At 41.3% G+C, this 25,978-nt stretch overlaps 1 protein-coding gene across 5 annotated transcripts in view; it reads right to left on the bottom strand.

Annotated features, from left to right (window-relative positions):
- Positions 1-681: 681 nt before the first annotated feature.
- Positions 682-25,978, bottom strand: part of nacc2 (NACC family member 2) — a 35,285-nt gene continuing 9,988 nt past the window's right edge. Inside the window, exons 1-7 of one of the 5 annotated variants that reach the window (XM_084382361.1) lie at positions 14,862-15,290; positions 13,450-13,637; positions 11,224-11,976; positions 9,399-9,575; positions 7,359-7,464; positions 7,025-7,122; positions 682-6,926 (exon numbers count right to left, since the gene is read on the bottom strand). In XM_084382361.1, the coding sequence (XP_084238487.1) occupies positions 6,394-6,926; positions 7,025-7,122; positions 7,359-7,464; positions 9,399-9,575; positions 11,224-11,976; positions 13,450-13,561 (1,779 nt within the window). In that variant the 5' untranslated portion in view covers positions 13,562-13,637; positions 14,862-15,290 and the 3' untranslated portion in view covers positions 682-6,393. The other 4 variants (XM_084382364.1, XM_084382362.1, XM_084382363.1 and 1 more) reach the window with 4 other exon arrangements.

A 25,978-nucleotide genomic window follows, 5' to 3' on the forward strand; every position in this document is an offset into this window, starting at 1 on the left:
TTGCTGAGTTGATATCAGATCGATTGTTTTACTAATTTCCAAGCAAGCATGTTATTGTCAAATGTTTGTCATTTATGATGGAAATGAGTCTTTTTTGGTTTTGGACCGTTTAAGAAGTCACCTTGAGCTATTTTTTTTAAATTTGGGACACTTTATAGACATGGAAATAATCAGAAGATTGCTGATTGCCTATGTTAATTAAATAAATGTTGAAAAGTTCTTAAGAATTATATTGTTTGATAATCAGTCCGAGAAAATTCAGTCAAAGAATACAACCAAAATAAAGACGTTAACAAGGTTTACGCTGACTGCAAACATGATTCTGAATTGTTATTGTGACTATCTATCTAAATATGTTAAAAATATGATTTTCAATATATTTTTTGTAGTTTTTTTCTCACAAGGTGTCACTAAATGCGTGGCTCGATTCCAAACTACGAGTAAGAATATTTACTTCGGCTCTGTTGGCGCCTCCTTACCCACATCTGGGACAGCTATATATTCATACCATATATCACAACTTGCAAAAACTTCTCTAACAAGGTTCTTTGGGTTGATATTTGTTGGTCAGCACTGTGTAAAATCCCTGAAGGTAGTCATTAAGGTGTGGGGAAAAATAGCTATCTCAAAGAAACAGCTTCACTGCATACAAACAGAGACAAAGGAAAGGAGAGGGCAGTATTATGGTGAAGTAAGGACTTTTATTAGAAAGCAGATTTTTCCGTATTGCATTTAAAGAAATCAGGTACTCTTGGACTACACAACTGAAACTGGTGATGGCAAATATCATGACGGGAATGATAGGTAGATTCTTATGCAACATCAAAAGTGGCAACTTGCATTTCTGTTGTATATATTATTGATGCTTGAGTCAGAAGGCGCATAAACATTTTTAACATTTTTCAATTGAAACATAAAGCAGTATCAACACTGAAATTGTCCCATCCCAGTTTGCCTGGTCCAAGCCCTGTTGATAGTGAAGAACGTTACCACGATCAAAGTGTAGGGTTGCATGATAAGATCCTCCTCCGTCACACGGATTGCTGTCCATTGAGAGGTTACCACTTGAGCCCGGACTTAGGACCAAGTACGGCCCGACGCTTACAAGAGCATTACAGATATGGTCCATGTCAACATGGGACAGCTCTGTTCGTGAAGCACCAAGGTATCGGCCAAATATCCGTCAGTCCTTGTTGCAGAGACACACACTTATAACCGAGAGGCTGGGGTTAACATCACCACGTCCCTCCACTCTGGAAAGTAAGCTAGCACAGACCAAAGCAAGCTGGAGAAAGACAAAGCAAACAGCAAGAGCACAGCAAGTCATGTCGGATCTCCCATAATGCACTTTGGGTCTCATCCCTATTCTGATTGTCAGCGCTCTGAACACATGGCTTTAAAAGGTGCGTTTTCTCCTCATTCGCCTCACCCTCGCTCACCCTTTTTCTCTTTTCTCTCATTTGTCTAAGTAGTTCTAAAGTGCTGGCATTATGTTCAAGGACACACATACACGTACAAACTTTTAGTGCATTTTTTCTGAGTCTGCTGAAGGTTCAAATGCACACTCAACTGGGTAGTTAGTCAATGTATTCCCACTCTTTATCACTACTTTGCTGTCATTATTACAACAGGTTAAACGTAACCCTTAAACATTCAGTAAAAGGCCAGGCTGCGTGATAAAAATACAACCCTTCTCATTGCAAGACTCCACAGTCTTTGTTTGCTAACAGTGACAACAGTTATTCAGCATAAAATACATGGTGCATAAAGATCAGAGGTTTCATCGGGTTAGAGTGAGTGTCTGAATGGCATGCATTTTATGATACAAGTGTCTCTTTGCATATAAATGTATTGTTTTTCAGGTTAAACCGCTCAGTGGAACAAAGACTACTGAGCCCATTAGTTTGACAGTAATGGTGGATGAACGGAGCACTGTGTAAAGTTTGAGAAAGTAAGTAACAATTTATTTGCAAAGAAGTGTTTGTGAAAATAGGTTCTTTTCAACCAACAATCCCATCCCATCTGTTATCTTGTCATTTTCAATGATCATCCAGGTGAATGGTGGATATCGCAAAACACAAAACTTCGGTTACGAAATAAAAAAAAAAGAATCCTTTACTACAGAGTTTGCTGTGAAGCAGAGACATAACATTAAATACATTTTACAGGATCATTTTTCTTTCAGCCACCTCAGCTCGAGCTCATCCTCCCCAAAGGGTTAGCCATGACATTCTCTGAGAATTTCTCAGTTTACAGTATAGTGCAACATCATCACGTTCAAATTCATCCGGCACAAGAAATTTAACAAAAAAGATCCGAAAGCAGAAGAGAGGCAAAAAAAGGATTTCTTAAAAAGTATTTTCTTTTGTTGGCAGGGTCATAATCAGATAGATTTTTGCAAAGGTAAAGAAACTGTGAGCACGCGTCAAAAGGAAATAACAGTCAATGGTTTATGCACGTGTACTTGTTTTGTAAAAGTGAAGTCTTTCAACAACAGGTTTAACAACAGAAAATAGAACATTTTAAATGTGCAGTATGTAAGAATTGCCACCTGTCAAATTCATGTTTAAAACAAATAGGGCAGCATATCCCTCGCGTAACCGCTAACTGCTGCTAACTGTAGCTGCTAGTTAGCTATGTTAGCCGGCCAATCCGGACTGGGAGCTCGGAGCACCGAGGAAGTGTTGGCGTTTACACCACTTGCACAGGAGCTTTGGACCGGGACTGGGCCGAGGCTAGCTGGTTAGCATGCTACCTTCAGTCGATATCTCCGCAACACAATACACAGGTGTCATAACATCAGAACTGTAAATAGTTCAACTGCATTGTTACATATTGCACCTTTAATACTTTTTTTGGTTTGTCTGTCAATCGTATAAATAATGTGAGGGTGTCAGTCCAAGGGGTCCAGGTTGTCGCTGATTGGCTGTTGGATGCATTGAAGTACAATAAATCTTTTTTTTAATGATTTCAGTGAAATCAGTCTGGTGCACACTTTCTCTTTAAAGAATGAGATGAAGGCAAACAAGAAAATGAGTTGAAAAAATATGACATACTTTATGCTGAGCAAAGGTTCTTGGAGGCCAATTTTAGTAGAATTATAACTTAAGTAAAAAAAAAAAAATCTGTTAATCTATGCCTACAGGTACTAAAGGTTCACACCACAACATTCACACCCATACAGTCACAGTCTAAGGCACTGCTCCACACCCCTTTATCACTACAGTGGAGTATATCAATGTTTCCCACCCTTTATTATTCACCACATTGTTTCAATTGTACTTCGTATCAGTTAACGTGGTGGCCACGCATTTGCCCGTTTGCTATAGGATCTTTGTAAAACCAAAAGCAGAGACTGATTATCCATGAATGCAAACAGAGACATTTACTGCACAGTTGAATAGTAGATCTCACCATTTTTTTAATTTGTTGGGTGGCAGGCTGATTTAATTGCAAGCTATTTTGTGATCTAATGGAGTTTACTTCCAAAGTTTCACATGCATTTTGGGAGACCTTGGTTAACAAATCAGAAGCACAGGTGATCCTCTTAAAAAAGTCCAGTAATTAAGGTAGTGGCTCCAATAACAACTGAATATCTTTATTTATTTTTTCATTTTAAACAAGAGAATCTTTAGGAACTTGAAAAAAAATAAAATAAAGACATAATTTGTTAAACCTCAAAGTGTATCTGTACAGAAAGATTTCCGGATCTTTCAGTTTTGTGAGGATTTCAACATTACAGACATACAGTACACAACTGTCAAGATACTTTAAAAAATAAAAGCCTGTACTCAAACGTCGCTCAGTTTTCTGTATATTAGAGAAATGCTCCCTGCTGTTCATCGCATTGGAAGACCTGTTTCACATTAGTCACAAACAAATCACAAAAGGTTTTGGTTAGACCATCACCCGGCCTCACAGTCAAATTATATATTATATTATGGCCAATATTTATTTTTGTATACAATTGAGGAAAAAATGAGTCATATAAAAGTATTTTGACCATATTAGGTCAAGGCTTGGACCCCTCGCCAAAGCAGTGCTACAATTTACATTCATTCATCATCTCAGCCATTCTAACACAGTCCTGTTTTATCTCTGGCAAATCACATTTCTTCCAAATATAGACAAAAAAAAAAAAAAAAACAAGACTGTAAACGTCATTATTATTATTATTATCATTACCTAGTGCAATTATAACCCTGTGTTTCTTGTGCAGGGCCTTCTTAAAGCTTCCCCTAAAGAGTCCGAAACAAGATAAGACAGACAGAGAATAATCTGGGCCAACCTTTCTGGGCCAAACATAAACAGACAGATTAAATATATCTGGGGGCATATACTGGTTTGTTGTTTTTTTTTTTTCTTGGTTGTTAGCTTATGCAATCAATTTCTGCAAAGGAAAAAGCTGATTTATTTTATTTTTCCAACCACTTCATACATAGCTACGCTTTCCAAAAATGTTGATGGCTTAAAATAACTTTGAGGTTCATTCATTCAAGTGAATCTGATGGTCTGAACTTGTGATCAAATGCGCATCAACACGAATTAGAACAGAAGAAAACTTACAAAACAGTGTATCTCTTCAAATCAATGCACAAAACAACAAAAGAAGGCTGTTTGGACTGCGTCCCTACATGTGGCTGAAAGCATGAAAACAGATGCCAAAAAAAAAGAAGAAAATGAGTATGACAAATACAGGTTAAAGTCCCTGTTCGACTCATTGAATCACTCCAGTTTTATGGAGGAAATTTACAGTCTCTAGTACAGTCACATTTTGCCAAACGTCTTAGTTTCCCACCCTTTAACCTTTTATTTTGAGTGCAAATGCAATAAGCCAGCAGAAATTGCTCTTATAAGTTTTATTCAATAATTTACCCCCCCAACCCCCCCAGGAAAAACAAAACAAAACAAAAACAGGATGGAAGCAGGACTATGTAGTCTTGGTGCCAATCACACCACCACATCAAGGTGAAACAGTGCTTCTCTCTGACATGTTTCTTTCTAACACTCAGTGTAGTGTACTCTTCCATATACCCGTGGTGACAGCACGCTCCGTAGTTTAAAAGAAAAAAAAGAAAAAAAAAATCCAATCGATATTGTGTCAAACACAATCCTGGGTCACACCCAGGTCAGTTCTAACGTGTGTCAGACTGAGGTCAGATCCCAGTAAGAAGTGGGATAAAAAGTCCTTTTGCGTATTAATGGCATATGTCGAGGCAACAGTAGCTGTTTTTCTTATTTCGATGCAGGTTTGTGGCTTTGCTGTTGTTTTCAGTAATTCTCTGTGTCCACTGTTTGTATTCATGCATGCAAGCTGTTGTGTTCTTGTTCATGTCTCCCTTTCCTCTGTATCTCCATGACAGAATGATGTCGTTTAAAATGATTTTTCAAAGTTAAAAAGCTTTGTTACATCTTTTTTTTTTTTTTGGACAGTGTACTCTAAATGCATCGATGCAGATATTAAAAGCTATTATCATACGGTGTGTGTGTGTGTGTCTGTATGTGTGGTGCGTGTGTGGTCGGGAGGGGCAGTCTGGAGCAGACACAGGCATCACATTGACACTCTAATCCAATATGTCACGGGTGAATATGCATGAAAAAAGAAGTCCATGTGATAGATGTTTTTGTAAGATTTTGGAGAAGTCTAAAGCCTTCGCGGAACAACTCGTCCTCATGTTTATCATAAAAATGACATGCTGTTTTAACTGAAAAGAAAATTGTTCTGTTTGATGGTGGTAATACAGTACTTGACCTTTAATTATAATACATTCTTTGTTATATATTCATATATATTTATCTTACAACAATGTTAAAGTGGTCAAACCGGGCTTTTGAAGCTAGCTGTGTGTGTCTCATCTGTTTTTCCCCAAAGTTACATGGGTTATTTTCAGAGGCAGCTTTCCACGAAAAGGGAATCCTTTTTAGGAACCTTTATACCACACTCCATAAACTGCCAGCAAAGCAGCTGTTGCTTTTGTATTGCACTGAAATAATGAATCATTACAGCCATTTGTTCTGCTATCAGGCCTTTGTAATATTGCTGCCGGTGCCGACATACTGAGTAAATACAGAATATATGGAGAAAAGGGTGGAGCAGAAAGGGTTGAGTTTCTCATTGTGCGAATGCCATGCCTGTGTCTACTTCTACTATCGCTGCTCTACTTCCACTATCAGTAATTGTGCGTGTACGCAGGCACACGTGTGCACATGCATGTGTGACAAACTCCTGTATAGTAAGACCTACGAGCGCAGCTTGTTGTGCTGAATAATTCCTGTTGAGGAAGCACAGAGGAGAAGAAAGAGTGGTGGACGAGATGTTAGAGTAAGAGAGCAAGCAAAAGAAAATGCGGTGTTAAACAGATTTCACAATGTGAGAGGCAGCCCGGGGGACATTCACTGTCCGTTCACCCTCAGACCTTGTCCAAAACTTTCCACTTCCTGCTCAGGCGGCGTGTCACCACAATTGCCTGCCTCAGCTCCTGGGATCAAAGTTGGCGCCCCCAGTGATCCATTTACACCCTCTAACCCGGCTTCATCCTCATCTTCCTCATGTTCCTCCTGGACTACTCCTTCACCTTCACCTTCAACCTCTGCTCCGGCCACCCCAGACCCGGGGCTGCCCTCTGTCAGCGGTGGGTGAGTCCTGAGAGGGTCCTTGCGATCTGGATACAACCTTTGCTCCAGGGTCTTGAAGTCAGGCTCGAAGGGGAGAGGCACCCCTGGCTGAGGGGCACCCAGTGCCAGGCCCAGGCCCACAGCAGCGCCCATGCCCATTCCTGCACGGTACACCTCCATGCCATCAGGCAGCATGGACTTGATCTTGGGCAACCACCGCTTGCGGACACGCCTGGCATTTGTGCACATGTCAGCAGCAATCACATTCATTTCACTCTCCTTGAAGTTAGGGTTGAAATTTTGACAGTAGACTGAAAGAGAAAGAAGACAACAACTATATGTAGGCAAACTGTGCTCTTTTAAAACTACATCACAAATATTAGATGATTTATTTGGACAGTAAACCTACGTTTGACAGCGTTGAGGACCCTGCTGTCCAGGGGTTTCCTACTGGGGTCACTAGTAGAAGAACGGATACCTGTCCCACAGCTATTGGCTAAAGTGTTTCTGCAGGGACACAGAGCGAACACCAGGGGGCAGAGTCAGCAACAGGCACATACAGTAGATAAACATGGGAACACACACACAACTAACCGCATTGCACAACATGGCCACAGATGGAGTGTGAAAGTTGCTTTGTTACAACAGCGGTGGTGTTGGGAGTCATACACAGACATCTTACAGTAGGCCCTTAAAGACTAATACAAACTGCTCTGCTCTGTTGTGCATGTCTTTATACTCACCTATCGAAGAACGTGGCTAGCAGACGGCGGAGCAAGACTTTGTGTTTGATACCGGCACATAGATGACAGTTCATCAGCTGGCCTCGAGTCATGAACACCTGTGTACCTAGTGTGGCATGAAAAAGAGGATTTACTGAGAGATCTGCTGATTTTACTATCCATTTCCTTTCTCCGAAGACTCTAGGGATTTATCATTTTGCCTCTTGGCCCAATTAACAGTTCGTCTTTTATTCTCTGGTTCATGGACATCTTTAATAAATTGAAAGGAAGCTACAGTTGTCCAAATAAGAAAAATGGGGTGAGGAATTGAAGTGAATGGCCATAAAAACAGAAGACAGCAAGCTGTTAAATTACTTGGTTTTGCTTTCCTTTGAAAACCGCCTCTTTCACATTCGCAGATTTTTTTCTGTATCTGACATGCATTAAACCGAACTGAATTATTTGTTTCCACTGTGTTCTACGTGTCCTTACATTACGATCTAATTGAATCCGAGCAGGTTTTTTCATCGATTAGTGACTCCAACTTGGATCTGCACATGTCATCATGTTCGACTGCGTCTGTCTGTAACGTACACTGGGCCGTATTCAGACTCTCAGACTCTTTTGTCTGAAAAGGTTCAATGCTAAATTGATTAAACGTTTTGTAGGAATTCTTTCTGGTCCATGAGCGCTACCTGTTCTCTTTGAAAGTCTATGGTCTGACTGCCAAAAGCGATATCTGGCACTCAGACCAAAGAGTTCAGATTTTGTCTCATCATACCATAAAATCTTTCTCCTCATGCTCTCAGAGGCCTGTAAGGGCCATTTGGCACACCCCCGGCAGGCTGTCATATGCTTTTCACTCCGGAGTGACTTCTGTCTAGTCACTCTACCATAAAGGCCTGATTGATGAGCACTGCAGAGATGGTTGTCCTTCTGTCACGGTCTTCCATCTCCGCAGAGAAACTCTGCAGCTTTGTGCTGTCCCTTCCAGATCAATACAGCGACAACCACAATGGTGGCCAATGAGAATCTGGTTGAACTTGGGTCAGACGATACGAAATTCAATCTAATGTTCCAAATGTCTGGACCCAATTTAACCAAAATGTCTTTAGCAGTAATGTATATTGGAACTTGAATTACTGTAGAGCTGCAATGACCGAAGATTAACCTCTAACAGTCTCATATGGGTCAAACACAGGTTGAATACATGTGTCTCCTGAATAAGTGGGATATAAATAAGGGTCACTGGGTTGTTGGTTGTGGTAAATTTCAGGCAATTTATTTTGAAAGTAAGCAGCCTTATGATTGATTATTGGTGAATTATTTATAATACATGAAATATTTTGGAGGTTCTTCCATTGGAAATCCGTTTTAACCACTGACATGATCTATAAATGCAAAACCATATGTCTGTTGCTATTCAGCAACTGTCCCAACTAAATCCAACCCATATTGTGGCTACTAAATGTTTAAAATCTAATAACATGAGGTTGTAAAGAATGTGTTTTTGTATGTTTTAAATGAAAAACATTTTCTCTTACCAGTATTTTGTATTTTACTTTGATATATTTATTTGATGAGCGAGAATTATTTGTAACAGGATACTTTTTGAGGTATTTGTGCCCATCTGTGTCGGTTATTACATTTTTAGTCAAATAAATTCTTAACAGCAATGAATCTAAAAATCATCAGTCATTAACATCCCTGCTTGTCGGTAACTCTCAAATCACTGGCCTCTTTGCCTAGTCCCTGATTTCAGGGGTCGTTGGCAGAAAAAGGTTTGATTTTAAAGGTTTTCTATTTTACGACGATTGAGTTCTCTTATCTCCTGAATTTATCAGCTGAAATTAATTCAGTCAGTTAAATTTAATTTCACCAAGTTTTAAGACTAGAATCCTAAATGATCTAAATGTGCCAAAAAAAAAAGAATGGTAGGGTGGGGGTGGAGGTATGATTACTCTCCAAACTCGCTGCATACAAGTTATTCTCTGCGTGCGATAAAATGCAAGCAGAAAAATGTGTGTGAGTGGATGCATGTGTTTGTACGTGCGTGCCTACCAGCAACCAATTCCAGCTTCTCCCCGGGGTCCCCCTCAGTGTAGAGCTTAGGGTGGCAGCGGTAGCCTATCTGGCTGATGAGGCTTGCAGGCAGCGCCACCAGGTCCCTGCGGATCAGCACACAGTTGCGGTTCTCCAAGGCCAAGGGCACCGCTGCCATCTCTGGCTTGTCCTGGACTGATGAGAGCAAGCGAGAACAGAAAGAGTTCAGAAAAGGCTTAGAAAAGCTGAGAGGGTTTCGGGTTACGCAGCTAAACAAAAACAGATAAAATGTGTGCGCTTCTATATATTCATCAGAATGTAACCTACAAAATTACATGCCCTCTGTGTCCCCTGCTTAGACGGAGGCTACAAAATAGAATTAATAAAGCAGTTTGGTGTAATCTCATACAAGTTTGTTGTGTTTCATAAATGTTTCAGAGCATTGCAGATGTATCCCAGATAAGTCACGATGCTGCATCAGCAACTTGAGTTTTCGAGGGGGACAGATCCAAAGCTGGGTGTTAGGTTCTTACTCACAAAAATTGTTTCGCCTAACCTCTGAGATGACTTGTGAGTGTGTGCACATGCACGCAGCTCCTGTGCACACACATGTACTTGCACACACACACAAACACACACACAGAACCGAAGAAATTAATCCATTAATTGCCCTGCACACATGCACACACAGAGAAAAAGTGTGGATTAATGCATTTGCATGTGCATTCACACTTATACCTATACGCACATACACACACACAGACACACACACACAGGAAAGAAGTGCGTGGATCTCAAATATCCCACAATGTCACCCTGGGGTGCTCTGACTGATTGCAGATAGAGTGGATTTCATAAATATCTGAAACTCTAGAATTTGACAAACCTGTGTGATGCCTTTGGGCTGCAGGATGCTAAGAATAAAGAAAAGTGTGTGTGTGTGTGTGTGTGTGCGCACAAGTGAGTTTGAGTTTGTCCACCATCGCTGTCTGATGTGTGTGTTTACGTGCAAATGCAAACTCAAGTGAATCTATGCCTGAATGTCGGGGCAAAACTGCCCCAGTATGAAAAGTATATATATATACAACCATAACAAAAAGCAGCACAGAACAGCTGTTGAAGCTGTGATAAGGAGTGTGTTGTTGGTCACGATGCGCTCCAATCATAACCCCATAAAGCTATCTTTATGCTGAGAGAACCCACACACACACTGGAGGCACAACATTCAGCTTTTTTTTAAGATGTGCAGTATACATGATTTATGAAAGATTAAATAATGTAACTGGGATGAAATGAATGTGCATCCGTTTCTTTAGCACAATGCACAACAAAGTCCGGACAAGGAGCGACTATTCACCAAAAAAAAAACGGCGTTCATGGCTATACATTTCTGCAAAGTCATGCTCAGTTTTACTTTTAGATCCGTCTGACATCAAATGAATTTCCATCTGAGCCAAGGGCAATTGAGAAACTAATTCACTTACTCAGATCTACATGACTAGAAAGTTAAAACTGATGCAGGTTTGCCAATGAGATCATCTTATTAGCATTTGCAAATTTGACCAGTTTTTTCTTGAAACTACTTCAATTAACTGGAGTTGAGAAAGAAATACTATAAAAGTTAGTCAAATAGTCTTGATTGTGTTGTTAGATAAAAAATGGATCATTGAGTTTTGTTTAAAACTGGGAGCATTTTGTATTTTTAGAAGTTTTTAATGATGAAAAATATTCCAGAGTAAAGCTTCAGCGATGAGAGCTCTCCACCAAATACAGCAATGGTGTTTGAAACTCACCTAAGCACTGCAACACTTCACAAAGATCTCATAAAAGCATCAATACTCACTGCCGTAGGGGTTAGCTGAACGACCATAGAGATGACTGTAGGCATCCTCTGTGATCCCATCATAGGGCTCCTCTTCAAACTCCTCATCCTCATTCTGGTAGGACGTAGGACTGTCGGTGGTTGGCAGGCTGGACGCTCCAGGACTGGACCTTTCAACTCCTCCTCCTGCTCCACCTGCCCCTTGAAGTTGGTACGAAGGCATACCAGGGATGGTGGTCCCGGCAGCCGTCGAGTAGAACAGCGAACTGGCCCTCGCCAGCCGACTCCCCAGCTCCGAGGACGAAATCTTGCTATGTGTCGAGGGTATCGTCACAGGCGTCGGGTCCCCTCCTTCGAGTTTAATCTTCCGTTGCGGCATCAGTAAGGATGGAGACCAGCCCGGGGTTCCCAAAAGAGTAGCCACCGCTAGTCCGTTACCATTATTACAAGGACTCTGCGGCTCGGATCCTGTTTCCTCTAAAGACCCTGCTGTCTGCGAGTCACAGTGAGGTGAGTTTGCCTTGAACATTAGGTCCATGCCTCTTTCAACTATATGTTGAATCTGGAGGTAGCCAGCTGTGTACATCACCACCAGCTGTTCACTAGCTGCCATTGTTAGCTTCCCTGTGTAGCAGAAAGTGAGGATCTGCTCAAAGCAAGCAGGTGTGACTGAGGAGGGCAACTCAAACTGGGTCTTGGTGGAGGTGCTGAAGAGGTCGCGAAAGTAGAGGCTGCTGGCAGCCAAAACGGCCCGGTGGGCTTTGAAAGCCTGACCTGGTTGACGGAAATAGAAACATCAAAAAAAAATGTTGACAATAGTGATAAAAAATTTGGTAAAGCTTTATATTAAAGGAGACCTATTATGCTGTTTTTCCTTCCCTTCAGTGTGCTATCTGTTCTTGTGCATGTAAAAGTCCACACCAACAGAAACTCATCTCTCCCACAGAAAACACTGTTCCAGAAACGCCTCGTCAGTAGTCTCGTCTTTAATTTCGTGACTTCATGACATCACACTACATCACCATGTCACACATTTGCATAATTGATGCGCCATGGCTAGATTGGCACACAATAATTGATTTAGCACAGCTGCTCTGTCGTTGTTAGCGGTGCTGGGTCGGTCGTGTGTAAGCTGACCAATCAGGGCACACTGGGTATTCATGAGGGGGGACTTTAAAGAAACAGGAGCTAAAACAGAGCGGTCCAGACAGAGGGGGAGTACTGTGTACAAGTACAATGCAGCACTGGACAGTATGAGAAAACTGATGTGTTCTTTAAGCATTAAAGCAAGAAAAACTATTCTAGTAGCAACCCCAAATAAAATTATAAGGCTTAAATGAGCATAACATGTCTGACTATACAGGTGTTAATAATAGCATCATAAGTACGTTTATTTATAGATTACAATACATTTATACGTTTATACTGTTAACAAGCTTGAATGTTAATTAAAGCCTTATGAGTTTCTTATAATTGTTTATGACAGCATTATAAAGACATTGAGTTTAACTAACTTACCTATTATGTGATTTTTAAATCTTTATTGAGATTAAATGTATATAAAATATAAATAGTTATAAAATACATTCTTTATTATGCATTAATCAACAAGTAACTGAGCTCCCCCTCAACAAAAACTTTTATTCAGTGCATTATTTAGGATTTATTAACCTTAATAAGACATGTTCTTGCTTTGAATACAGTAGCTGCGAAAAGCATACCAAACTGCTAAGAAATGCATGATAAAGTATGTATTAATCCTAATAAAGCACCAGAAAAGCTTTGTTAAGTTTGAACAATGACATAATAGGTTAGTTAAACTAAATAAATGTGTTTGTTATGCTATTATGAAGAATTATAAGATACTCACTGGGTTTTTCTAATGTCCTTGAGCAGACCATAAACTGTTATCAAGTTATAAATGTCCTATGATCTGACAATAAACATGTTTATGATGCTATTTGTAACACTTATATAGTCTTTTATCATAATAATATTAAAAGACCTCTTATAAGGACCTTTAACATATTAATTAATGCCTCTTAAAGATGCCAAAAGCCTTTCTGGAGAAAGATAGTTTAGTGTTGAATCTCATTCCCAGGTTGTCAAATACTTAACCCAAAGCCACCAGCCCAAAGTGTCAGTATACGACGACCCGGAAATGAGACTAAACAATCAACTATCTCATCAGCTGCTTCTTTAAAAGGACCATAATATAAAATGTTAACAAAAATTCTACAAACCAACCTTTGACCAGGATGGATACATCGCAGTAGTGTCCCAGCAGGCGCTGCTCATTAAGGGAGCCCAAAACTGTGGCTCCAAAGTTTGGGATCTCCACATGGAGCAGCTGGGACATGTTGGCCGCAGAGGAGGAGGAGGAGGAAGATGGGATTTCAGATATTCACTGCAGACTCTGCCACGGAGAGAGGCATCTGTAAAAAGAAAAAAAAGAGAAGAAGAAGAAAGGCATGAAGAACGCGTTGGAGAAGAGAAACGCAGTGATGAAGAAGAAAGGAGTGAATAGAAAATGCGTGAAAGATGAAACGACATGCCACAGGGAGGGTAGCGAGGCGAGAAGGGAAAATTGAGAGAACCTTAAAGGAGGCAACGAAACAAGATTGAAAATAGAGTTGAGATAAAGTGAGAAAATGAATACAGTTGAGGGAGAAGTGAGAGGTGTGTGAAAGAGAGAGATGGATATGCGGAGATAGTGGGTGAGAGAGAGTAGAGGCAGGCAGGAGGGAGATAGGAGGAGTCAAGTCAGTCCAAAAAAGAAAAAAACAAAAAACAGAATACAATGCCGTGCCTACTGTACATGAGGACGTTACGTAAAACAACGCAGGCTTAAGGTATTTCACAACTTAAATACCAAGGAGCTGAGACTCACTCCATGTATGGCACTTGATCAAAACATTTCCCGTGAACTTTGATGACCTGTAAGACTTGACAACTTTTCTCAACCGGTTTTTCACGTCACACTTTAGGAAATACTCCATAAATCTGCTGACTCTTCGCCATTGTCAGCATTTGTCCTCTTACTAAACTCTGTCTGGAACGACTCATGTCAGACACACCATTTTTATATCAACTTTAACGGCTCCCTTTATCCCTTTCTTTGTAACATTCCCCAGGCATGCTTGCACCGTCTTTCCTCCCCCTGAACCTTGTGTCATTGTTGTTTTGTTTTTTTCCCCCACCAACCCACACACATACACACACACACACACACATACATATACGCACTAGTTTCATTATTAAGCAATGCTGCAGAACAGTTTCCAGGAATACAAACTGAAAAAAAAATGTCACCGCCTCTCTTACACACACACACACACACACACACACAAACATACTCACACACACACTCTCTCTCTCTCTCTCTCTCTCTCTCTCTCTTTCTCCCACTTCATGCACTCCATACACACAGACATGCACTCTGGCTTACTTACATAAAAGTGTGCACGCATAAGCACACACACACACATATACAGTACAGGCTGCATAAGGAAATTACTGTGTACTCTGGCACGCAAACTCTCACCTGGAGAAACCAGCACACGACTTTTTCCTCCGCTAACAGCCTCTCACACATGCACAGATGCAGAAAAAAAAAAGAGAAAAAAAAGGCGCTCACTGTTATCCCAGACAGTTCTGACCTGTATAAACCAGTCCTCTGGTTAAAACACAGCATGGAGCCTTGGGCACCACACAAAACACACCAGCAGCAGCAGCAGCAGCAGCAGCAGTCAGGACCAGGACACAGGAGGAGTAGTAGTTAGAGATGGAAGGAGAGCACTTAGATGTGCTCCGTCTGGTCGACTCTCTCTTTCACTTAAAGTGTCATTCCCACTGTCTCAAAGATGATTCTCTCTGCTGTCTGACTTTTCTCCCCCAGCCCTCTTCTTCTTCTCCTTCTTCTATCTCTATATCCTCCAAAGCCCCATTCTCTCTGCTCACTGTCTGTTCTAGTGCTGTCTCAAAGCCTCCCTCTGCCTCCCTGTCATTATCTCTCTCTGTTTCTCTCCCCTCTCTCTATTCTCCAAGGGTTGAATTCAACAAGTGCCGCTGTAGAGAGAGAGCGAGGGAGAGAGAGAGGGCGACAGAGAATGGGGTGGGGGGAGAGAGAGAGAGAGAGAGAGAGACAGAGAGAGAGAGAAAGAAAGCAGAGCAGAGCAGAGCGAATCAATGATGAAAGGAGTGGGAGGCTCAGAGTGTGCGTGTGTGTGCATGTGTCTGCGCGCGTGTGTCTGATCAATGCAGTATCTATACGTCGCAGGGAGTGGGAGGGAGAGAAAAACACAGGCTACAGTTACAGACGGAGACAGAGACTGGGCAGAGCTAGAGAGAAGCAGAGGAGGGAGGGGAGAGTTGAGACAGAGAGAAAGTCATTTGAGGACAGTACGAGAAGAGAAAGACAATTAGGTTGAAGCAACTTCTGCCACTTGCCCCTGGACACAGATGCCTATATGGTCGACCAGAGAGAGGAGGAGAGTGACGACGACAATAGAGAAATGAGAAAAGCTCACAGAGGTCACAGCCAACATTAATTAATTATAACATCAAATAGTGAAACTTCTGAAATCCCTGTTTGACGCAAGTCTGGAGAGAGTGCGTCACATCTTGGTAAAGCAAAGCTTTACTAAACTGGGAGCTTTAATATACACTCTGCAGTAATCCTCTAATCCTTCTAATTGTTGAATTAAAAAAAAGGTCAATCAAAAAACATTTCAAGGTAGTCCCCATTTTCTTACAATCTGTGGAAGACAATAGTTAAAAAAAAAAGAGGTTTTACTTTTTGAGCGAGTGTTGTGCATTTTCTCTGAATCATGCAAGGACCTCTCTGCCAAACACCTACACACGAGCGCAGAGAAGTTCTGTCTTCACGCAAGACTATTTTGTATTTTCTACATGAATTGATAAATTAAATGATTAATTTACGCCTCCGCTGTGGTGGCACAGCTTATTCAGGTGACATTTCTGTGTTTTCTGTGTTTTTTTTGTTTTTTTTGACCAGCACGCGGAGGGCCTCTCTAAAATGTTGCTTGATGCGGATGAGGGAAGACAGGAGCCAGATGTCACAGCCTGTGACAGGCAAGGAGAAGATAAAAGACAACAGCTAAGAGAGAGGATAACTTCCAGAAAGATGTGTGTGGGAGGATAAGAATGCAAGATTGCTGTGACACTTGAGTAAGTGCACTTTTACAGTATGCGCGCACACAAACACACAAAACGTTGTGTTGCGCTTGCTCTCTGACCTCGGCGCTGCATTTTGATAGAAGAGACATGATGGCAGTAAACCTCACAGTACACAGTCTGCGAATGAAATAAATAAAAACGCTGATGCAGATCATTTTTATATCAGAGCGTGTCCCCAGAAAAAGGCTCCAGACACATTTCGCTTTTGCCGAAGAAACCTCAAGTGGAGAAAGTTGTGCTAAACTGAGCAAACTTTTACTCTTCAGTCACAGCGGAAATATGAAAGGGAGGATATCACAAAGCGTTGAATACAGTGAGTCAGACTTTGGTTTAGAGAGCTTTGCGCCAGCAGTGTGATATCTGCACGGCACATATAGGCACACATGAGTGAGCACACACAAAAAGCACAGTCAAACGCAGGAGACACAAATCCGCAAACACGCTAATGCAAACAGACATATACACACTGCCCCTGTTCTCTTACACACACGCCAACACAGTCAGGTAATCTCCCCGTGCACACTCAGCAATACACATTCTGTTTGTTTGTCTGTCTGTCTGTCTGTCCCTCTGTGAACCCGCCACACGGCTTGTCCATCGCTCCGTCCGTCAGTCATTGTGACTATTGTGTCCTTACACCGCCTCTTGCTTCTCCCTTTTCTCTATCCTTCCATCCGCCCTGCATACCACATACCCACTGTCTCTCTGCCAATTAATGCACACAGGGCTGCATTGCAGTGAGGTTGGCGCGTGCCACGGCAGCAAGCACAGTACAGAGTCTACAGACATGCATGTACGTGCCAGCCGGGCAGAGCGAGAGGGAGAGGAGGAGGAGGAGGAGGAGGAGGAGGACGAGGAGGAGGAGGGGAGTGAGGGAAAAGAGGAAGAGGGAGGGGGGAGAGAAAGGAGAGTGAACGGAGAATATGTTGAGTCAGGCAGACAGGACGGCGGTGTGCCACACTGCACATATACACAGACACAGCGCCGCATGTAAATGTATGCACGAATGATTATGAAAGAAACACGCATGTATGTACATTTCATGGGTAAGTGCACACACATCCACACATGTATTAAAGCACGTAAACATTCACAAGGAAATTGCAGCCTCCTCGTGCCTGCATTAAATATAGACTTTGCACATCACCGATAAAAAAATATAAGGCTTGAACTCCCTCAACTTGTTTGCCTAATGAGTGATTATGTGTGTGTTTGTGTGTGTGCGTGCGCGCGGGTGTGTGCGCGCATGCCTCTGTGCTGCTCGTGTCCTCATTTCCTTCTCTGTGTGTTTGCATTTCCATGTCAAAGTTTCTCGCATACCAAGGCGTGTTTTTATAATCATCGTTATATACCGCTGTGACTTTTGGCACCGTGTGTCAGGCCTGTGTGTGTGTGTGTGTGCGCGTACGCTTGTGAGTTGATACATGAGATTTGAATGCTGTTCTGATTGCTGTTGTCTGCTTTGTTGGAATGTGTTACATTCATTTTAATCAAGGATTCATACCTACGCACAGTGTTATTAACTGTAGCAGCAGGTCCAGGCATATTTGAATAATATGAAGAAATGAGACGAGTCGCCAGATGGCACACACACACATGCACACGCACATACACACTGATTTAATTACTAGTTATACTGTAGCTACCTTGCAAATGACAATAGGGTAACATTCGAACATAAAACCATAAAAGTCATACACAGTTATGAGTTATGCGCTTAGCCTTTCGCACTTTATGGAACAGTTCAAGCAAGTTCAATTTTGGAGGTTAAACTTTTATTCAAGGGGCAGATAAGAAAAACCTAACTAATCTAAAGATATTTAATGAAGAGGAAATAAGGATAAGTTATAACGCTAATTAATACCTCAGTTCAAGTAGAGCAATCCGCAAAAAAAAGCAGCAAACTAAAAGAAAATTTGGAAGTGAGCTGAATAGGAACAGCTCCTTCCCCTCTCGCTTACGTTGCCGCTATACAATCTCAATATGAACAGTCCCCTCGTTATAAATATTCAGATCCTGCAGTTGTTCTCATGTCTAAAGTGTACCAGACAACAGATTCTATCCACGTTGAGACGGCAACGCTCCCTGGCAACAGTTCTACCAATCGGGACTGAGCGGGTGTCTGCCTGAGTCTGTCTGAGTATCATTATGGGATGTCGAGAGAGAGAGCGAGAAAGAGTGAGAGAGGCTGCTTATCACTGCTTATAATGCAACATCATTCTCTGTGTATAGACCCCGCCGGGTGAAGTTGTCTGCACATAGTCAGGATCAAAATCATCTTTTCTTTATAAAAAAAAAAAAAAAAAAAAAAATCTCCCTATGATTCATACAGTTATGTAACAAACAGACAACTATGAAATGATTTGTTGTGGGTTGAATATTGTCTGGTATCTTTCCACTTGTATTCACTCAATATGCACCAATAATGTAACTCGTGGTCTGACTAGGAGACAAAAAAACAGGCTGAATTTCAGGTTTAACAAATGGCACAATGTTGCATGTGGCTATATAAAATGATGATGTCAATATAACGTCATGCAGACAAATCGCATACTCGGGCTGGATGGTGACCTGAAACCCACGTGTCCCACGTGTCATTTTTTTTACATTATATCAAAAGTAACAATATGTATTTTTGTTAATATATCAGTACCTGATAAGTCTTTCTTTTAGACTCAATGGAAAGCTGATTGATTTGTTGAACTTCAATCCACATCACCAATGAATCTGAAGTCGTCTGTCAGCTTGTCACTTAAAGGTCATATCGATAACATTTTAAACACGTAAAAAAAAATAATATTCTACAGAACTTGTAGAAGGTGCAGAATAAAAGTATCTCTTCTTATGATTGTGAATAATTTTACAGTGTTTCTCGGGTCCAAAATGATTGTTCTGATTGTCTGTGTAAGAATTCTGACGGTTGGTTCCAGCTTATAACAAGGTTTGTGAGTCATTAGTGTAATAATGTTGGTATCATGTGGTATCTGTGGTTCGTCAGCATCAAGAGTCCTGGTAGTTGCCAGTTTGTGGGAAAAAAACGTAAAACTGTCTGAGCTCTACAGTCTGTTCCCAGCATACTGTACTGCCTAACATTAGCTAGGTTAGGCAGCGTTAGCAACGTTAATGCTAGCTAGATGGCAGACGGTTGGTAGGGGGGAGACGGTACGCCACAACGGCTGAACAGAGCTTTATAGTTTCTTCAAGCACTTGTTTGACTTTTTTCGGCCCACAGCTTTATTGTTTGGTTTACTCTCGGCACTATCATAGAATTTATTTGGCCACAGCTGGCAACTACGTTTTGCAAAAAATATTGACAAATCTACACTAACCCACCGGGCAAGCCTCCAAGAGGACATTTGTAAATCCAAACAGACACTCTTCACTAAAATCACAACATGGCTGCTCAAAGGATTAGAACATGCTCTTTATGTAAACATTTACGAATGGGTCAAATGTCGGCCAGTAACGCCATATTTACTTTAAAGCATTTACCATTTCACCTGTAACGTTAACAACTCAACAACTTGTCTAATATAGAGTGACTATTTACGAATGCACCCAAAGTCAGTGGCTAGCTGGTGAACATTTAGCGGCAGGCTAATTAGCAGCTAATGAGCCAGGTATTTTTCTCAGGACTTCGTAGGGCCAAAAAACAGAAAAGGAGACCGCATAGTGGACTTACATTTGCCAGTTGGCATAGACACGAATTAAAATGAACGCTGCATGCTAACAAGTTAGCCATATTTGTGGCACTCCAAGTGCCCAAAAATGAAGGCTAGGGCTGCAACAGTATTAGATTTTGACAGTATGATAACCGTCTCAGAATAGAGTACATCATGGTTTCATAGGAATAATAACTTAATTAACATTATCTGTTACAATAAGACTTAAAGGACTGAAAATTGAAGGGTTTCTTTTGGTTGAACAAATGCTTCATTATAATTTTACAAAATATTATGTCCTGACAGGCATGAAACTTGATAAAATCTTATAATAAACTCATAAACCTTTGATTTTTATACCACAGTATAATGTGAAACCGCAAATGAACTCAACAGCATCAGTTCTACAAGAAGGTTCAGAATACATTATGTGGGTTGTGTTCTAATTTATTAAAATATTGTAGTCTATTGTTCCAACTTGATGTTTTGAAAAAGTGACAGCTCTGATGGGTTTTTTTTTAATAGCTATTCTAAATTTGATTATATGTAATTGAGAAGATTAAATTTGAAGTTTGAGCCTTGGTTCGGTAAAAGATTTATAATTCCGATAATTCCATCAGTCTGGTTATTCACCCAGTCATATAACATGCTGTATTATTGCCTGCTGCTACTGTAATTAGTGGTCACTGTTTATTCCCCCAAAAATAAAACAGTCAAAGGCTCACTTGTAGTGTGTGTGCAAAACAAACAATAAAATCCATCCGCCTGTTTTCCAGTGCAGAGACGAGGCTAACGTGCACGCATGTACACAAATATACATATGCAAATATGCAGCAGCTTTGTGGAGGCAGACAGCACTGCAGCAATGACTATCAAAGCTTATTGCGCATAAAACTGACATTTCACAGCAAGTTGGGGCCTTTAACAAACACAAATTGTGACAGAAAACTCCTGTAAAAGTGGGATACCTGTCAGTTTAGCTTGTCACGGTGCTGATCTGTGTAAGACGAAAAAAACAGACAGTGGGAAAGACAGAGGAAGAGCACGTACGTGTGTGTGTGCATGTGTGTTTGTGTGCGAGTGATCCTCCCGAGGCAAAGGCATTGCTAATGAACTCCAAGTGGCTGTGGGAGGTAAACAAACAAACACTAGCAGCGGCTACTACATCACACCAGACTCCCGGTGACTAGGACATCGGGATGGCCGCGTACACCCATGCACACAAACACATCAACCCACATACCCTTGAACATACATAATGACTTTTGGGGCGTATAGTCGAGAGTTAAAGAGACAGAGATAAGCGAGGGAGATTAAACCGAGAGAGGCGAAAAGGAGGAGTGGAACGGAGGAGATAGACGAACAAAAGGAGAGAGGACAGAGAGAGGGAGTGTGTGTGAAAGATGCAAATAGAAAAGAACAAGAGAGAAGTTGACAAAGCACGGTCACAGGGAGAAGAGAGTTGCAGAGGAATAGGGAAATTAGGCGGAGGGATAGAGAAAGGTAAAGCTCAAAAAGATTTTCTGATGAGGAGAGAAACTGCGGGAGCCAAGATGAGAAAAATAAAAAGGACCCCGAAAAGAAAATGCTGCAAATAAAGAAAAACAAATCAAAATACTAATAGGCTAAATAGACCTGACTGGCTGTACCAATCATATTCCCATTCAAACCCTGATCAGAATGGGCAATAACTTGGTGTGTGGTGTAATTTCATTTCACTTCATTTGGTGGCTTGCTTTTCATAGCAAGGCAACAGACGAAGCCAAGTGATATCAACAAACTGACACTTTGTTCTAATCAAAAGAGATTCCACCTCCACATTACTGACTCCAAAATGTCAGCTCCACCAAAGAGGCTTCCCAGGCTGCCATTTTCAGGAAAAGAAAACCCTTGCATACGACAGAGGAAAAAGGGAAGAGAATACAGTATAGCATGAAAAAGACTGGGGAAAACGTTAAAGGACAAAGACAGTTGGACGTTTCGGTAATGCTCGGCTCATATTGCAGAACCACGGGGGCCTGCAGGTCGTTCCAGTTTATAGCAACACATAACTGTGACGTTATTTGAGGTCCAGGGCTCACGCAAGACAGAGATATTTTGAACAAACATTGACACAAGACCGAAAATTCCCCCGATTTCAAACTTAAAAGGAAACTACAGCAGAGGAAGAAAAGGAGGGAAGAGAGAGTCCACTGACACGAGGAATGATTCAGGAGGCATCAGTTGAATGAATGCGTGTATGTTTAAGCAGCAGCATTTGTGTGCGCACACAAGGATACAGTATACTGCACCATGACTGCCATGTGATATCTCTTTTTTGGGACAGTTTCTTGCTAATAAATCCTCTACATTGGCATCAGCTCACAGCTGCCATGTGACTGGTGGGTGTCCAAAATACAATACAGAGCTGTACATTTTCCATGAGCCCAAGGGCCTCGATTTCATGCCGGCATTGATCTCTTGCCAGCAAAGTATCAGTTTGACATGCAAATCATAAGAGAACTCCAAGGCTCTCTCTTTTTAAAATGCCTTTATTGTCATGGCAAGGTCATGTTAGACGTTGAAAACAAACTCCAACGCGATTCGGCATCAAGCCTTTGGCAGGGAGTTTGACTCTGTTTCAAAAGAGAGTGCTTTGGAGTTTTCTTGTGGTTTTTCAGTCTGCATGTATCCCTATCCAAAGACCACCTTGAACAAACTCGACCCACAGCCCAGTCTCACAGCAAAACATGTAATGGATCCTCCAGTTCACTAGGGGATAGAGAGTTGGTGTGACGGTTGCCTCGCCATGTGTATGAAGATGCAGTGCCAGCAGGGGGTGATAATGAAGGGCACAAAGGGACGAGTGTGACTGTTTTAAGGAAGTGGTTACTTTACGCCAAACCTTGATCTTTTCCAAAACCTAATCTAAAAGTGCTTCTGGCCCCTTTATTCAGAAAGTGTAACCAACTGTTGCAAATTCAAAATTGCTAACTTGACCATGGATATAGAACGCAGATAGCGCACAAACGTCTCACAGACAAATAGAAGTTACGCTGAAAAGTCTTAGTATCAAATACAGCGAATTCGAGTCTTGTGTGTAACCAAAAGTCAAAGCTGACTTGTTTTTAACATAACTTATCGAACCAATCTTACATACTTATTTTAACCCAAACCCTGATCTTTCCTAAACCTAACCAAGTAGTTTTGTGCAGCATTGTTAGCTTGTAATAACCCTCGTTGCATAGTCTTAGTCTGAAGCTTAGGGCCACTGACCTAAACTATTTGAAGAGTTGGGAGTGAGAACACATTGTGTATGTGTACAGATAACTGTCCATCTCCAGAAAAGTAAACTCGACTTCAAACAAACATCATTCGCCCCTGGCATCGCAGAACGAATGTTGCACTCCTGTCTTGTGACTCTGCTTTGACAAAGACGTCGGTTTACACTCAGGAGCAGCTTTTGTGCCATCTCGAATGTGCTCCCTCATTTCCAAACTGTGATTGTGCCATGGCAGGGAGTGTACTGGTTTAAGAAGGAGCTAATTGGGTATAGTTGATGCTTGCCTTTGGAACACCATGATAATTTATTCTTGCAAGTACAATTACAAAGCAGGTGTGTCACTGCTGTGCTTGCGCTCCTGGCCACAAGACATCTGATACTCAAGTATGCTAAAAACACAGTGAGATTTCTGCAGTTGCTTGCACTTTGTTTCAAAAGCACACAATCCTAAAATCTCACTGATATCCTCCTTAACTTGACCTTGATCTGGGGACAACAGTGGCCACGAGAAAGCCTGCTGAGTGTCACTGACTGTCACACAAGGACTACAATTAGGTTACATTTCACAGGATGTCTGTATGTTTGCGAGTGTATGTGTATCAGTGGCGACACACCCTATGCATTTGTTCCACACATGATTTGATTTTCATGGTGCATGAGACAGCAAAACGTGGAGGAAATAGGATGAATCAGCATGAAATGAAAGCATATCAGTGGTAATCTTGCAAACGCATATGCTACAGAAAAGAGATACCAAGTCAGTGGTGACACGACCAGGTGGAAAGAGTGGGTATTGTATATTTATATTGATTTCTTTAACAGAACTTAGAATTAAAACAATAAAGTAAAAGTTTGCCGTTTATTGCAGATTTCGTCTTGATTAATCAAATTACTTTAAAAACGTCCTATTGTTCCAGCCCTACTTAAAGGTGTCCTGTCGAGTTTACTTGTTAAATGAACAAAAGTTATATCACCATAACACAATGTGAGGTCGTATAAGTCCTAATAAAAACCTCAGAGTACATTAACCTATGACAATTTCTATATTTCAAATCTTGGGCTTCTCACATCCATATTTGCTACGTCTCCTTCACCGCCTTGGTTTGGCGCATTGTGATGTTCCTTTCTGTGCTAGTGCCACAAACTTCACGCGAGTGAATGACAAAAAAACAAAGTGGGTAACCAGGCATAAAAATAAGTTATGTGTAGTTGGTAACCCCAGACCTGTGAGAGATCCAAAAAAAAGTGATTATTTCAACCCAAACCATGATCTTTCCTTAACCCTAACTCAGTGTTTTTGTGCCTAAATCTAAGCAGATAATAACCAGAGTGTTGTCGCATTATATAACATAGTTTGTATAATGTTCACAATAAAGAAACAACATGTACAAACTAGAATAGCACTCAGTAGAGTGCATACCTCTGCCAAGGCCTGACAGTCCTCTTCGATTCAATCAAACCTAATCCAATATCAAATAAAACTCTAGATCCAGATATTTATTTGGATCCGAAACAATTTGAACTCACTCATTCCTGGATTCGTCCATTTATCCAAAAGTTGATTGGGTCTATTCTTGGGTCTATCCAAGACCAATCCTCCAAGCCTATAACATTAACAGGGATTTTCATTTATCAGTTTCACGGCTTCATCAATCCAAGACCTCTTAAAGACGAAAATGTAGGTCATCTGAAAATACCTCGCCTGCAAAATGGAGATTTTGGGGTGTAAGAATCACTCGGTCGTACATGCTGACCAGTGAAATATAACAAAACATAGCTAACATTGCTGAAAGGCTGGTACTAAATTCCTATACTTGTAGTAGCTGATGCACAATGCAATACATCAGACTAAATGGCTTTACAAGTCCTAGCCTTTTCTAATTTACGCTGAAAAAAACTCTCCTGGGAAAAACAACAGTGGAGAACTGTTTAAACACAGTTTCATTACCTTCTGTCATAGCCCTTGTTTGACGCCGTGGTCTGCTTCAGGACTTTAAATATAAACGTGTCTAAATGGGTCCGAATTTATTCCTCTTTTGCTGTCCAGCATTAGCATGTCTATAGCTTTTAACTGTCACGTGTTGCAACGCGGTTCCATTGAAAAGGTCTATATGTATTCATGTGTACGAAGAATGTGACAGGTTATGTCAGGATCTATTCATCCGCAAACAATTAAAAATGGCGGATAACAGCTGCAGAAACAGTGTCAATCAAACAGGGGCATGCAGGGTGAGTGGAATTTAAAAAACACATAAAATGAGGTTGCGCTCTGATAGGATTTTCGCACCTTTAAGTGTGAAAGCGGGCGTTTAATTCCCCCCAGTAAAAGACGCTGCTTTTTTTCCCATCACGAAGTATCTCTCTGGATTCCAGCGAGGTGAGAAGGAAGGGGGGGGCATAATGACAAAAAAAATACTTTCCAGCGTACATAGCACCGTAAAAGAATGAGCGACAGGAAGAGAGTGGTACAGAAGTAGAGAGAGGGTGGAGGTATGGGGAGAATAAACATGCCATTTTGATCACCCCGCGCTGTCGCTTCGGAGCTGAATGTTCGGCAGTGACACATGCGTGACATCAGAGCAGCCCAACGCGACCGCCAGAGGAGCCCAGTGCAATGAAAAAATGAGGACACATCTTTCAGCATCAGTGCCCC

This window comes from Pagrus pagrus, assembly GCF_965226575.1.
Source record: "Pagrus pagrus genome assembly, chromosome: 19".
In the NCBI taxonomy this organism is placed as follows: Eukaryota; Metazoa; Chordata; class Actinopteri; order Spariformes; family Sparidae; genus Pagrus; species Pagrus pagrus.